This window comes from Nannospalax galili, unplaced genomic scaffold (assembly GCF_000622305.1).
Source record: "Nannospalax galili isolate Female #2095 unplaced genomic scaffold, S.galili_v1.0 scaffold561, whole genome shotgun sequence".
Taxonomy (NCBI): domain Eukaryota; kingdom Metazoa; phylum Chordata; class Mammalia; order Rodentia; family Spalacidae; genus Nannospalax; species Nannospalax galili.
The window spans coordinates 111967-126612 of record NW_008344825.1 but is presented as its reverse complement, the minus strand read 5'-3'; the positions used below and the strand labels follow the sequence as shown (position 1 = coordinate 126612).

The following is a 14646-nucleotide window of genomic DNA, read 5'->3' as shown; positions in this document are numbered from 1 at the left end:
TCATTTAAAAAATTTTGTGAAGCCTGGAAAATCACCCATCACACTGGCATCCCATACAACCCACAAGGACAAGCCATCGTGGAAAGGTCACATAAAATCTTAAAAGACCAACTGAAAAGACAGGCTCAAACAACATATTCCCCCCAATATTCAATTAAGATTAGCCTTGTTTACCCTTAATGTACTTAATGTATATCGAGGGTCTGACGGCCCCCCCATCACCCGACACTGGGCCCAGACACACCCCATACCACCCATCATGGTTAGATGGAGGGACCCCCTTGATGGAATCTGGAAAGGACCAGATCCATTGCTGACCACAGGTGGGTGATTTGCTTGTGTTTTCCCACAGGATCAACCAAAGCCTATTTGGGTTCCAGCCAGAAATGTCCGGCACCTCCCTGCCCACAAAAAAGATGGCTTGCATGACCCTGTCGGAGACAAAGAAAAGGAAGAGGAGGAAATGACACCCGAAACCACACCGGATCACGTGGAAAGAAATCCATGATCTGGTGGAGACTGCTCGTCACAGATGCCGCCGCCCCCAGCTTCTTTCTCTGTCATTCTCATGGCAGTTTTTACCCTGCTTAACACCAATGCTTCAGCCAGCCCCATCCCCCCTAATACTATGCTCTGGAGATTTTATGTCAGGGAAACATTTCAAGGAAAAAATCAAATAATCAGAACCGCAGACTGCCCCCTAGTGGGCTGTCAAAAACCCATAGAAATTATACTATACCCAAACGCTAGCAGATACAAAACTAACGATGTTTGCTTCCCTTTCCGACAGACAGATCCATCATGCCTCAAGGAAGTTGATACCTATGGGGGCTGCTGCTATTTCAATCCCTGTAGGTTGGAACTAGGATTAACTGGGGGATATCAGGGCATAACAGGACAGGAAAGACCCACCTACCTAAAGGATAGTCAGTATCTCTATGGGAACCATGACTATTCCCTAATGTATGTTGCAGATCCATGGTACGATTGCTGGTGTATTGGAGTAATGGGAAAGTTCTACTCAGGTGCATTCTCTAGCTACCCTACAGCTGACTTTCATATCTCTGTACCTGCAGCTAAGCCCATGCTAACTCATCATAGTATTATTCTACAGGAAAAACAGAGGACCAGATAAGATCAACCATGTCCTGGAGCCAATACATTCAATATGTTGTTAACTTTCTTCCCTTCACCTTTCTTCCCTTCACCACCCACCCCAATGCCTCTAACTGTTTCTTTTGTGCATCCAGCAATAGACCTTTACTGACAGCAGTACCAGTTAATACCACCCTTCTTTATCCAGAAACAAAAAAAGATTTCAGTGACTCTCATCTGATGGATATTCCCTTATTCGAACAACTGGCTAACTATCCAATTTGCATTTCCAGCAAGAGTAAGCCTACTCATTACAAATGCCTCTCTAACATTACTCTCTCCAGGACAGCATGCGTGGCCCCTCCTGTTTTTCTATGGTGCAAAGGAAACGCCCAACACTGTATTAACTCCTCTTTGTCCACCTTTTGTGTACCCGTAATGATTACACCCCAGGTGTACCTATTCGAGGAAGAGGAGGCTGCCCTCCTCCTTTACACCCACCAGCAGAGAGAAATCTTCATCCCTGTGCTAGTGGGACTTGGACTTGCCCTCTCCCTGGGTGCTGGAGGCACTGCCACCTCTGCTATTATACAAAACCATCACCTAGCAGGAGACTTTCGAGACAAGCTGGACCAGGCAATAGCATCCACGACTGACAGCCTCAAGTCTCTCCAACGACAAATGAACTCTCTTGCCGGGGTTGTGATCCAAAACAGAAGAGCACTGGACTTAATAACTGCTGAACATGGGGGGACGTGTGTAGTATTGGGAGAGGATCCCAAAGGACAAAAACGTTAAAAGTATTTGTGAGCTCTTATCCCAAAAAGATTTTGGGGTTACCTCTTCAGAGTGGAATGTTACAATATCAATAGCCCCCTGAGTATGTTATTTTGATGCTTGCTCCCTGATTCATACAATTTCTTCAATTTCTTAAAAATTACTACCATTGCTGAAATTACTACCAAATAGGTCATGGTCAATTATCAAACTTTGGATTCTCCCAAGATAGATGAGTTGGCTCTTAAAGCTTGTGATGACACTTCTGCATTGTAAAACAAAACAGGGAGAGATGTTGGGGAACCCTGTTGCTAGGGTTGTAGTCCTCCATGTCCGGATAGCTCTAAGGGGCTCGGCGCCATATGGAAGGACTCCCCTTCTCAGCAGGGGGCCTCCTGCTCTCTGCCTGACTTACCTGGAGAGTGCCACCAAGCACGGATGCCTGACCTTATTTGGAACATGACCTTTGGCATAGTTACCTGGAGTAAAAACTATCCCCAGGTTTTTTCTATATGATAATTAGGCATTGCCCAGTAGTCGGATGATAGGAGCCTACTGCCACATGTAAATAAAGCATACTATGAGCACCTATCAGCTGAAGCATTGGCTACTGCCTCCTCACTATATTTTCCCTAACCCCCACTGAATAATGGAGCTGTTTCACTGAATCTGGAGCGTTTTCATTGAGTCTGGAGCTGTTTGTATCACTGAACCTGCCTCCCCAGAAGGGCTTTCTTCTGTCAGTGCTCACTGGCCGTCCCTGACCCCGTTCGTCGCTTCTGCTCCCTTTGTCCTTGTGGACCAGTGGCCAGCGACCCACGAGGAAAGGGAGAGACCCCACAGGAGTAGGATGCACAATGATTTCACCAAGTCCTGATGCTCAAGTGGCAGTGGGCACAGGGGTGAGCAGCAGAGAGACTTCTACCGCCTGCTGTGCCCATTTGTGTGGTCACCTTGAAAAGCAACCCGAGTCCCTGTCAGGTTTGTGAAGTGACACCACTGTGGTTATGACAGGCAGGTGAGCAGATGAAGACCTTTGGAGTAGCTGTGATTGAGGAACCTCAGTGACTTGTGGGAGAGCTGCTCATCCTACAACAAGAGCTGGGTAGATGCCACTTGCGGTGAGGAGATCTGGAGGAAACAGGCTGTGCTTTTCAGGGTGGCAGAAGAAGCTGCTCAAGGCCTGACAGCTCTTGGTGGCAGCATCACGGGTCCTGTTACTGAAACCACAGTCCCCCATGTCGCCATGCCATCTGGCATCATCTGAAAAGTTTTCCAGGATTTTCATCCTCCTCAACCGAGTCTTCTTTTTGGACTGTGTGTTTGAGTTCACAAAATAAAGAACATTGTGTTTGTCCTTGGCCACCACTCAGAGTTGGGCGGCAGGGGTTTTAAGATCACACACAGCCAATACTGCCAACCAACGAAGACCTAAATGCACCACTCTCCGGGCCCCTCTGGCTTTTGGTGGTATTATTTGCTAATAAAAGCGAACTATTTGCTATGCAGCATTATTCCTAAAGAAAAGTTCAAAAGATGGAAACAACTGTCTTTATCTGCGTTTTGTTGCTATAACAAAAAGCCTGAGACTAGGTAATTTATAAGGGAAAGAGGCTTATATGGATTAATAGTTCTGGAGGCTGAAAAGTCTGCTTGGCTTCTGGTGAAGATTCTGTGTGTTTCAACTCACTGCAGAAAGCTAAAGGACAAGTGGCAACGTTCAGAAAATACAGAACATGTGGAGCTGCCTTGATGTACAGCAACTAGCTCTCATGTAGCAATGAGTGCAGTCTCACCAGGGAGCATTCATCTCTCTTAATCACTTAAGAAGTTCCAATGGGAATGAATCTCAACAGGCGTGGGGTGGGGCACAAACCCTAGTATACACTTTCTCATGGAAACTTTTATTCTATGTGACTTGGAACTCAGTTTAAAAAGGGGTTCTTTTTTCCCCTCTTTGAAAAAAAAATCAAAACTGACCCCCTGATTCTGAAAGTGTACTTGTTGACACTCAGGGGACTTGGGGGTTGGGAGACTGAATATGGCACCGAATCTGGGTGCCACCCACAGTGCGGGGGAATCACGCCTTAATCCACACAACTGCAGTCTGATTTCAATTTGGTTTAACAACAATGGCATCTGTGCATGGAGGACCACAGTTCTTGGCAGGGTGATGAGGTAGAGACACAGCTCTGACCTCTCCACATCCAGGGTCATCTAGGAGTCTTGGCTATGCTGCCAGGATAGTGGCATTTAAACAGTCAGGGGTTTGATTTGTTAATGCAGAGGTAGGTGCTGGGTCATCCTCTTAAGGGGTGACTACCCCAACCACCCCAGAAAGACAGCAAGAGAGTGAAAGATAAAAAACTGCTTTCAATTCAATTAGTTGCTTTTCAAGCCTCAGAGCCTAAGCAGCAGGTGGAAAATTCCACAGGCCAGTGAAACAAAAGGGAGCCAGAAAGGAGGGCAGAAAAAGGACACATCAGCCTCCCTGTGGTCTTCTCCTGTGTGCAGAACTTCCTTCTAACCGCTCAAGGCCCAGATAAATCTGCCTGGGTTTATCTGAGGCCTACAAAAGAATCTGGTCTATTTCAGTATCCATTTCATCATGGGGGTGGGACAGAAGACTTTATTTGGTAAATGGATAGCAATATAAAAAAGAAAACCAACAAACCACATCACAACAAACACTTCCTTTTCAAGTGTTAACCTTGTAAGAGGTAGGGCTATAGGTCAGTTAGTGGTAGAGCACCTGCTGGGCATGCAGGCCCTGGGCTCAACCCCTAATGCCTCAAGTGTTAACCTTCTGATGCCATCAAGGAGAGAGGCCTCCTTTCACATTCCCTTACAGGGTCACAAGGAGAAAAGAAACTCAGAGCCTTTGGTAGGCAACAATATCTAGGCTAGAATTTGGGAAGACCATTTAATGTAAATGTGTTTTTTTTTTTTTTTTTTTTTTTTTACTTTTTTACATTAATTTACATTTATGGCAAGTTTTCTCTTTTACAGTAGAGATATTTATATCACTTTTTAAATCACTAGATTTTTAAGGCTAGGCACAGTAGCTTATGCCCCTAATCTTGGCACTTTGGCAGTGGAAACAGGAGGATCCTGAGTTCAAGGTCATGCTCAGTCATACAGAAAGTTCCAAGCCAGCTTGGGCTTACATGAAGCCAAAAACAACCACACAGACTGTCAAGATGACTCAGTTGATAAAGGTGCCTATTGTGCAAGCCTGGCAACCCTGGTTTGATTCCCAGAACCCATGAAAAAGAAGGAAAGAACCTATTCCACAAAGTTCTCCTCGACCTCCGTACGAACACCATGGCACGCATGCCCCCTTATGATATTTTTTTGGTCTCTCACCAAACTGTTCTAGAGTAAGGGTGTGGATTTGGGAAGTGGATGCAGGAGTCACCTTCAAACAAGTTTTTGGCAAGCCTGAGCTAATAAAACAAAAATAAACAAACAAACATAGTAATTAAAACAAAACAGCAAGACCAAAACCAGTTCTAGGGCAAATTTAAAAGCAGTCTATGCTATACATAAGCCCTACGCTTGCCTCTTAGTGATCCTGGAGTTTCTAATTCATTTCTCAGAAACATCACTGTCCCCAGTGGCTAGGAAAGCAATTCCCATAAACATGCACAACCTTGCAAGTAGACAGTTCAGAGCTGTAAGAGTCTGGGTGGCCCGAAGGCAAACAGGCTTTCAGACTCATAAATAGTCAGCCTGGTAGAAGCAACTGCCAGTTTGAGACCACTTTCAAAATTCCAAAGAGGGTACATGTCCTTCAATTTTTACGTTTAAAATATTTCAGGATAGAATGGCAAGCAGCAAAAACAGGACCAAAGGAGATGACAAAATTGTGATACTTTGGAAATCTCAGTCATACAGCTGACTTACCAGTAGTAGATTCTTATTAGCGCCGATGGCCACAGGAGAAAAGAGGCGACGAATGCCAGGATTGGAATGGCCAGGGTGCTGCCGGCAATCACAAACATGTTAACCACATCCAGATCCATGCTGCTGCTTACGGCTGGGTGACACCTGCAGGGGCTGAAGTGAGAGACAGTGTTGAAATTGTCACAGGAGGAGAGGGGAAGAATCGGGGCGGGGGGGGGAGCCAGAATGAGGGTACAGATCAGAGGGGAGCACCTAAGAAACGAAATCAATGTGATGACTAAACGTGATGAGGCAGCTTTGGCAGAATTCCAGGCTTTAAAACACGAAAATCAAAATGACAGGGCACATTGTTGGGACAACTAGAGAAATCTAAGTACCCATGACCCAGCCATGTACTAGTGCTACCCCTCCCAGGGTGACAAAGAAGCTGTGGCTGTGGATAATACAGAAAGTCCTTTTCCTCAGGAGATCCTGCTCAAGCTTAAGGGGACTATACAGTGGCATCTGCTACTCACTTGTAAAGGTCCAGGAGAGAAAAAAACAATGTACATGAAATACTAACCATGAGGAAATCCAGGTGAAGGTTATATGGTATTATTATTCCTTCAAGTTTTCTATAGATTTGCAATATTTTGTTTTCATTGACTGATGATTGATTTACTGAATCATTGATTAAGACTGGTCTCACTATGTAACCTAGGCTGGCCTGGAACTCATAATCCTCCCGCATCAGCTTCCTGAGTACTAGAATTACAGGCAAATATCTTACAATAACCAAATGAGAGAGGTTTATTCCCATTTTACAAATAAGATGGGTGAGGCAAAAAGAGGGAGCAGTCACTGTCTTCTCACAACTGTCCTCTCGCCTGCTTAGTCACTGAAATCAATTTTCTCTGCACGCCTCAATCACTGGCCTATTTCTCTTCTGGAAGCAGACTTCTTTAAGGGTAGGAATAATCACATGTGTTCTTTTCAGTGCCTAGAATAGCATAAGGCACACACAAAGTACAAACAGACTAATAAAAAGAAAAGTTACAAAATGGGTTTCATTTTGTTTGTTTTAGGGAAGGAAAACTGTTCCCAACAGTGAGTGCTACAAGAGACCCGACATTTTTCTGAAATTTAAGTAATGACAAAACTCCCTGGAGAATGACCTATTAAATGCTAGGTACAAGGGTTGGGGGCATAGCTCAATGGTAGAACACTTACTTAGCACACACAGGGTCCTGGGTTCCAATCTAGGCACAATTTACACTGCCTAGGGCATGGATGTGTAAAAATTTACAGGTTGTAGGTTTCACATGAGCTAATGAATGTGAGAACTCAGTTTCAAGACAACTCTCCCACACCAGAGAAAGTGCTGAGCTGGAAGAATTTAATTGACCAATGTTCCAACAGTCTAGGGCTTAGAATACTTTATGCCCAAGGCCATATACATCACAGACTCTGACACTGGAGAGGGTAGGCAAGCATACCAAGGAGGGAGTGGAGAACACTCTCCCTGCCTGTGCCTGCTGGGGATGTCACATTTTTGAGGAAAGTTCTATCAGGATCCATATCCCGTTCAACAGCAGAAGGAAGTCTTTCATGCAGCATGATCATTTTAGCAAGGTTTGGACTTACTCCAGAGAACCTGCACACTCTCCCTAACAAGGCCAAACGAAACTAGGCCCTGACTAAGAAAAATGCAATGCTTTCTGACAGCCATGTTGTCTATACAGATAAAGACTGAGGACTGTTCCTATCTCTGCAATATCCCTTACTTACAAAGGACTCAGCCCAGCTTTCTTTCAGAACACGGCTCCCCTTCCTTTTGGTACTTATCGATAGAACATTCTACATGCCTTGAGGGAGGCTGGAGACAGAAAAACTAAAACCTTGAAAACAAGGGCCCACCAGTGACCCAAAAATCAGAAAGCCCAAAAAAGGTATAGCCTGGGGCTTCCCAGACTGTGGGCCTCATACGACTGATGGTGTGTGTGGTGACTTAGAATAGAGAATATGAAGTCAGACTTTAGGAGACACATAGCTTTAGTGAATATCAACAAACACTAAGAAACTCATCTTCAAGTCCTGTCAAGGTCAGAGACCAACTCTAGGGATGGTGGTATTAAATAGGTCTCTGCCCCGGGGCCTCCTGGAGATACTTGTTAGTCAGTAACATTGTTCTCTTTCACTTAACACACTTTGTGTGTGTGTGTGTGTGTGTGTGTGTGTGTGTGTGTGCGTGCGTGCATGCATGTGTGTGTGTGTGTGTGTGTGTACATGTAGAGGCCAGAGGTCAACTTTGGGTGTTATTCCTCAGGATCTGTCCACCTTGTTTTTGAGAGAAGATCTCTCAGTGAGATCTGGGGCTCAGTAAGCAGGCTAGGCACTCCACCTCTCCAGTGCTGGAGTTACAAACATACACCACCACACCTAGCCTTTTACTTAGGTGCTGGGGATCAAACTCAGGTCTTCAGGCTTATACTGTAAGCACTCTATAGACATTTAGCCTTATTTTAACAGATTCTTTAAATTTTTCAACTTTACTTACTTTATGGTACGTGTGTGTATGTGTATGCGTGCATGCACAGGCAGGCTACAATGTTCATGTGAAGATCAGAGAACAACTTGTGGGAGTTGTTCTCTCCTTCTACCATGTGGGTTCCAGGGCTTGAACTCAGGTCACCAAATTTGGTGGCAAACACCCCTATGCACTAAGCCATCTTGCCAACCTTTAAAAGATACTTAAAATTTTTTTTATTTATTATTTTTCATGTATGAGTGTATTGCCTGCATGTGTGTAGGTATCATACAATGGCCCCGGAGGTTGTGCAATGGCCTCGGAGGTCAGAAGAGGGCATCGGCTCCCCTGGAACTGGAGTTACAATTGTCAGTCACCATGTGGGTGCTGGGAATTGAACCTGGATCCCCTGCAAGACCAGCCAGAGCTCTTAACCACTGAACCATCTCCCCAGCACCAAGAGATACTTTTAAGTTATTCCACAGACGCACCTTAATTTTAAGAATAATCTTAAGTGAAGCGATCTAAAGGAAAATGCCAGAGATGGGGATACAGCTCAGAGGCAGCTCTTGTGCAGCACGTATACATCTTTGGGATGAATCCCTAGTGCTGCAAGAAAACAAAAATGCTAAGTGGATGATGCATGGATCTGGAGAAAATCGTGATGTGATCTGTGGAGGGTTGCACTGAGAGGCCATATTCACAGGACTCGGGGCACTGCACTCGGGGTTCCAGACAGCTCTCTCCTACCTGGTTCTTCCACACATCCCACACATCAGCTGTGAGACCCTATTCTCTAAACCTCTTCTGTTCCTTCCCAATCTAGTAACTTAAAATTTCTGACTCTATGCCAGGTGACCAAAGCATAGGGTCTATCTGGCCTATCATCCCCTATTACAGTTTTCCAGAAGCTAAAATAACATCTGACAAATATTTTGTACTTGATAATGTTCGTTGCTTGATTTACTCTTTTCACATAGCTGTAGTGTAAAGTGAGGTATCCCAGGGCCCTGTAACACAGGGCACAGTGAGGTAACCTCAGGAAAGGGGGTGGCTATGGCTCTGTCTCAATACTCCTTTTTCGTTTCGTTTTGGTTTGACTTTCAGTTGTAATCAGTTAATAAAGAACTTATTCTCTGCACAAAACAAAACAACGACAAATACAGAGGACAAGAGAGGAGCTAGCCATTCTGACACCAGGGAGAACCACCCATTGTCACACCACAGACCTCAGCCTCCTCTGCACTTGCTATCACCAAAGCTATATGTTCAGGGTCTTTATCACCGAGCACAAGAGGAACTGGATAGAGACTATGTCAGTGGATCCAGATAAACCCTGCAGGAGGGGAATTAAGTTCAGAAGCACTGTCACTGACCGTTGCTTTCCAGGCATGTCCAACCTGCTGCATACCTTCCAGAGTATCTATAGTTATGAGTGTGACTCACATGATTGTAGGTGACAATGTCATATCAGTATGTCAAAAGACTGGTCAACCTAACATCTCCTTATAGGCCATCAAATCTGACAAGCTGAAGTCCTGGTTTGTCCAAAAGCAATAATGATGATTACAACAGCTAAAACGATTACTGTGCCCACCACCAGCACAGCCAAAGATGTATCACCCATGCAGTGATTGACACATCTCTTCCCATCTGATGTCTCAGAACATTATGAAAGGAGAAGCATGTCTCCCATTTTAAAGATGGGAACACTGAGGCCAGAAGTGAACAAATATTCATCAAGTCACCTGGTTGATAAGGGGCATGACCTGAACTCTAATTCCATCCAACAGGCCCCCATGTTCACGCTGCCTTTGCATACACATCAATGCATTGGTTATGCATAAAACTGAGTTCAGCAACTCCACAGGTATTTGCTATACCTCCATAGAACTGTTTCAACAGCATGCTAATATTACAAGTTACCAATTTGTTTATTTCTTATTCTTGCTGGTATGTTTTAAAAACCACTCAGTACTGCTTATAATTTTTCCTTAATTATGCAATGTAAACATTCTCTCCATAAAATCTACCACTAGAAAAACAATGTATGTTTAGCCAGGCCAAGTGGTTTAGGTACTTCTCCAGATACTTGGGAAGCTGAGGCAGGAGGTTACTAGTTCTAGGCCAGCCTGGGCTACCTAGTAGGACTTTGTTCTCAGAATAAATTTGGTGGGTTTGCTGCTTTGTTTTGTTCCGGTCTCCATAGCAGAATATTTGCCTACCATCTGAAAGGCCCTAGGTTCAATTCTCAGTGCTTGGGGTAGAGGGAGAAAGTAAGTAAAAAAGGAAAAGCAAGAAAAGAAAACACCAGAAGGAAAGTAAGGAATAAAGAAAACAAAAAGTGTTCTTGAAATTTGAGTGCAGAGCATTGTTCAGTGGCATTCCACGACCCCACTAACTTTGAACCTAGTCCCTGGAAAGAGAAACAGATTCCTCAAAACCATTACTTAAGTTCACTAGCCTAACGAGCCTGGGTTCTTCTCCTTTGCCTTCACAGCGGCCTGTCTCCTCCTCGACTCTGGCTGAGCTTAGTCTTCCTCTGCTGTTCGCAGCTCCAACATGCCTGCTAGGGTACCATGATGTTCTCCTCACGCTCTCCCTGGATACTCCCATGATGCTCTCCACTTACCCTCTGGTTACTCCCATAATGCTCTGCTCATGCTCTCCCTGAATAGTCCCATGATGCTCTCTACTCTGCCCCCAGGTTACTCCCATAATGCTCTTCTCACTCTTCTTTCCCCTCCATCCTCTACCTCTCCCTTCTACAAGGAATTGAAAAAAATCAACATCCGCAACAGGATCTCCTGCTAGACTTTTCTAATGCCTGCTTGACTGCCCCGTGATACAATGCCTCAGATACGTCTCTTCCTGTTTCTCCTGACTTATTTCTGCTGACAGTGCTGCCATCCACCTATCCTCCTCAGCACCAACGCATCTTCCACTCTTCTCTCCTGTTCACCACTCCAGTTATACAATGGTGACAATACCAGAGCTGAAGTTCACTTGTCTGAGTCTATACAAACCACCATTTAAGTTTAAATTCCTGCTGAGGATAGCTAAGGGATACAGCATACAACTAGCAAGTATGACTTCCTAGGTTCAAGCCCCAATATCATAAACTTTAAAGCAATAATTTAGTAAAATCCCAAGCTCAGTTCTCTTGCACCAGCCACATTTCAAGCTTCCAAAAGCCACATGTAGATAAGAACAATCACACAAGACCACACAGCATTGAAAATTCACACTGTGAAGGCCCTTGCAAGCAATCCTTTAGAACAGTTCAGCTCAGCATTAACTAGGAATGTTGAGTGAGAAGAACAGTCCCATGAGATGTAGGACCACCAGCAGTCAGACGTGCTCCCTCAGTCATGCACTGGGGCCAAGCCCTCGTTTCTCCTTGTTTCCTTTCTACAAATGCTACTGTTATACATCAAATATCCTTCCATCACCAGCTCCCAGAGGACTCATCTCAGTTCACGGCAAGGACTGGGCTATGCTGGCCTAACATCTACCAAATGAAATGGGAGCCACCCAGTATGGTCCCAACACAACTTCCCAGGGCTGACTTACCCCATGCCTGCTTGCACCCCAACTAACCAAATGCCTGCCCCATGCTTGCCCCTAGTGCTTCCTGCTTGGTCGCCTTCTAGTTCTAATGTCCTGACCCTGTCTTCAGGGCTGGTTCTAGTGACACATTTCCCAGAAGAGCACTGTCATTGCCAAAGGCCATGCTTTCTAGGCAACCTTTTTATCAGAGCCCTGCTCCTGAAACAGTCTTTGAAAATAGTAGGGGCTTTTGGACTGTGTGGTGAAGCTTTGGAGACCTCCAGGTGCTTAATCCCTTCCCACCATACCTACTGACTCAGTGTCTCACTCAGCACAGGTGGTCTGCACAGGCTGGGCAGGAAGCCAGAGATGGCCCAGCCTCTGGAAAAGCTGTTCTTTTTTCCCATAATTTAAGATATTAAAAGCCCATACTTACTCTTCAAGGAGCACACTGTTTCTCAACTGCTACTGGTTTTGGCAGAAACCGAAAATGAGATTCTGTAATCACAAGAAATAAAATGACAAAGCATTAAATCATGGTAAGGAACATGAACAAAGTTGACAGCCAGCCAGATCTCTGGCCGCAGGAAGGGCGGGCTCTCTCCACACAGGGAAAAATGTGTGCATCCTGTGGTTTTATAATCTGCCTGTCACTCAGGCCACGTCCCCAATGAGGCAAAAGTGCACAGCAGGCAGGGCATCTAGATATGGAGGCAGGCCTGGGGAGGGCTAAGCAGGCTAAGAAGAAAGCAGGTAAGAGGTCAAACAAGGAATGACTGCCAGGGTGAGGATTCAAACAGGGGGAACAGGTGTGCTCTAGAGGGACATGGCTCTGGAGGCTGTGAGTTCAAGGCAGACCCTCAAACAAAGATCTAGAGTTCTCCTTCCCCATCTGGACTAGGGCTCACCTAAATGTCAACCAATGGGTGAAAGAGGACAATCCTGCTCCTGGAGCAGTCAGTGAACAGGGAGCTAAATGCTCAAAAACTGGGCTGGGAAGAGCAAAGAGGGATGGCAAAGGCCCCACAGTAAGAAGATGAGGAGACAGGCAAGGGAAAGTTAAGTCACAGGGCCCAGAACTGTCTCAGGCGCTAAACATGAAAACCAGGAACCAGAAAAGGTCAAGAATAAATTACAATAATTTTGAAATATCTCCAAGGTGAAGGCCTTTTAAGAGAAATGGAAAAATCCAGAAGCTATAACAAAGCATTATTATAAAATAACTTTATAACAATATAACAAGAGTAATAGGTTGACTGCATAAAACTAAACTTGCCAATAGGGGCTGGAAAGATGGCTGAGCAGTTACATACCGGCTGCTCTTGCAGAGGACCCAAGTTTGGCTCCCAACACCCATATGACAGCTAAAAACCATCCAAAATTCCAGTTCCAGAGGATTCAACACCCTCTTCTGGCCTCTGTGGACATTGCACAACACAGGTGCACTTTCATACATGCAGGCAAAACAAGTCTCAGATACATAAAATTATACTATATATATTTTTTTGAACCTGTGGATAACATACCAGAGGAAACAGACAATTTTCTTAATGTGTAAAAAGTTCCTACAAACTAAGACAACAAAATTCAGTAGAAAAGTGAGTAAGGGTTCTGGATAACTTCTCAGGAAGGAACTAGAACTAAGTCTTAAACCTATGAAAAGATGCTCAATCTCATTTATAGTAAGAGACAAGTTGAGTCTGCAGGTTCAGGCCTTCAATTATTATACTGGCAAAAACCAAGTTTAATATCAGACTACATGGTGTAGGCTATGTAGAAATAGATGTTTTCATATGATGTGCTGTGGTGGCTTAAAGGAGAAATAGCTCCCATAGGCTCAAGATTGTGAACACTTGGTTCCCAGTTGCTGCTGCTGTTTGGAGAAGTTATGGAGCCTTTAGGAGGTGCAGCATTGCTGAAGGAAGTAGATCCCTGGGGGCGGGCTCTGAGGGTCTATAGTCTCATCCCCCTTTCTGTACTCCCTTTGCTCCTTTGTGTGGATAAAATGTGATCAGCCAGCTCCCCACTCTTGCCCCTATTCCATGCCATCCTCACCATTTTGGACTCTATCTCTCTGGAACTGTAAGCCAAAATAAACCCTTTCTTCTTTAAGTCACTTTTGGTCATGGTGTTTTATTGCAGCAAAAGAAAAGTAACTAATACATGTAACGATCTACATCTCTACTAACAAACCCCATGGATGGAAATTTGGCAAATCTTTGGCAATGTAAAATGTGCCTAACAAAGGAATTCACATACATTTTATATTGGAACATATATAAAATCTTTGTACAAGATTACTTGTTATGGTATACTATAATGAAAGATTGTAAACAACTCACATACCTACTTATAAGGGACTTGGTAAGCTGGTCTAGCTTTATGAAAGAATATTATATAAATGCTGGATTAAGGGATGCTGGTATAGCTTTGGGAAAGAATATTCTATAGAGATATTAAATACAAATAAAAACTATCAGACACTAAAATAAGGAGGCAGTCCCATTTGCCCCAATTGGTAATAAACAACAAGGCACATTATTAATTTTAAAAGGAACAGAAGAGAGTAGGTAGAGCAGCTGCGTGTGGTGGCTAGCCTGGGCTATATACCAAGACCCTTTCCAGGAAAAAAAAAAAAAAAAAAAGACAGTAAGTAGAACAACACCTCTGCTTTAAAAACAGAAAAGTAAGAGGGTGGGTGGGACTGGAGAGATAGCTCAGTGGTTAAGAGCACTAACTATTCTTGCAGAAGACCTGGGTTCAAATCCCAGCACCCACATGGCAGCTAACAACTGTCTGAAATTCCAGTTTTA

The 14646-nt window shown here is 44.3% G+C and overlaps 1 protein-coding gene across 8 annotated transcripts in view; it reads right to left on the bottom strand.

Annotated features, from left to right (window-relative positions):
- The window catches only part of Abhd6 (abhydrolase domain containing 6), a 53925-nt gene that overhangs the window by 27598 nt on the left and 11681 nt on the right, over positions 1-14646 (bottom strand). For all 8 annotated transcript variants that reach the window (XM_008841180.2, XM_008841178.3, XM_017800140.2 and 5 more), the window contains exons 2-3: positions 12270-12331; positions 5779-5931 (exon numbers count right to left, since the gene is read on the bottom strand). In XM_008841180.2, coding sequence (XP_008839402.1) covers positions 5779-5897 — 119 coding nt within the window. In that variant the 5' untranslated portion in view covers positions 5898-5931; positions 12270-12331. The remainder of the gene's footprint in view (positions 1-5778; positions 5932-12269; positions 12332-14646) is intronic.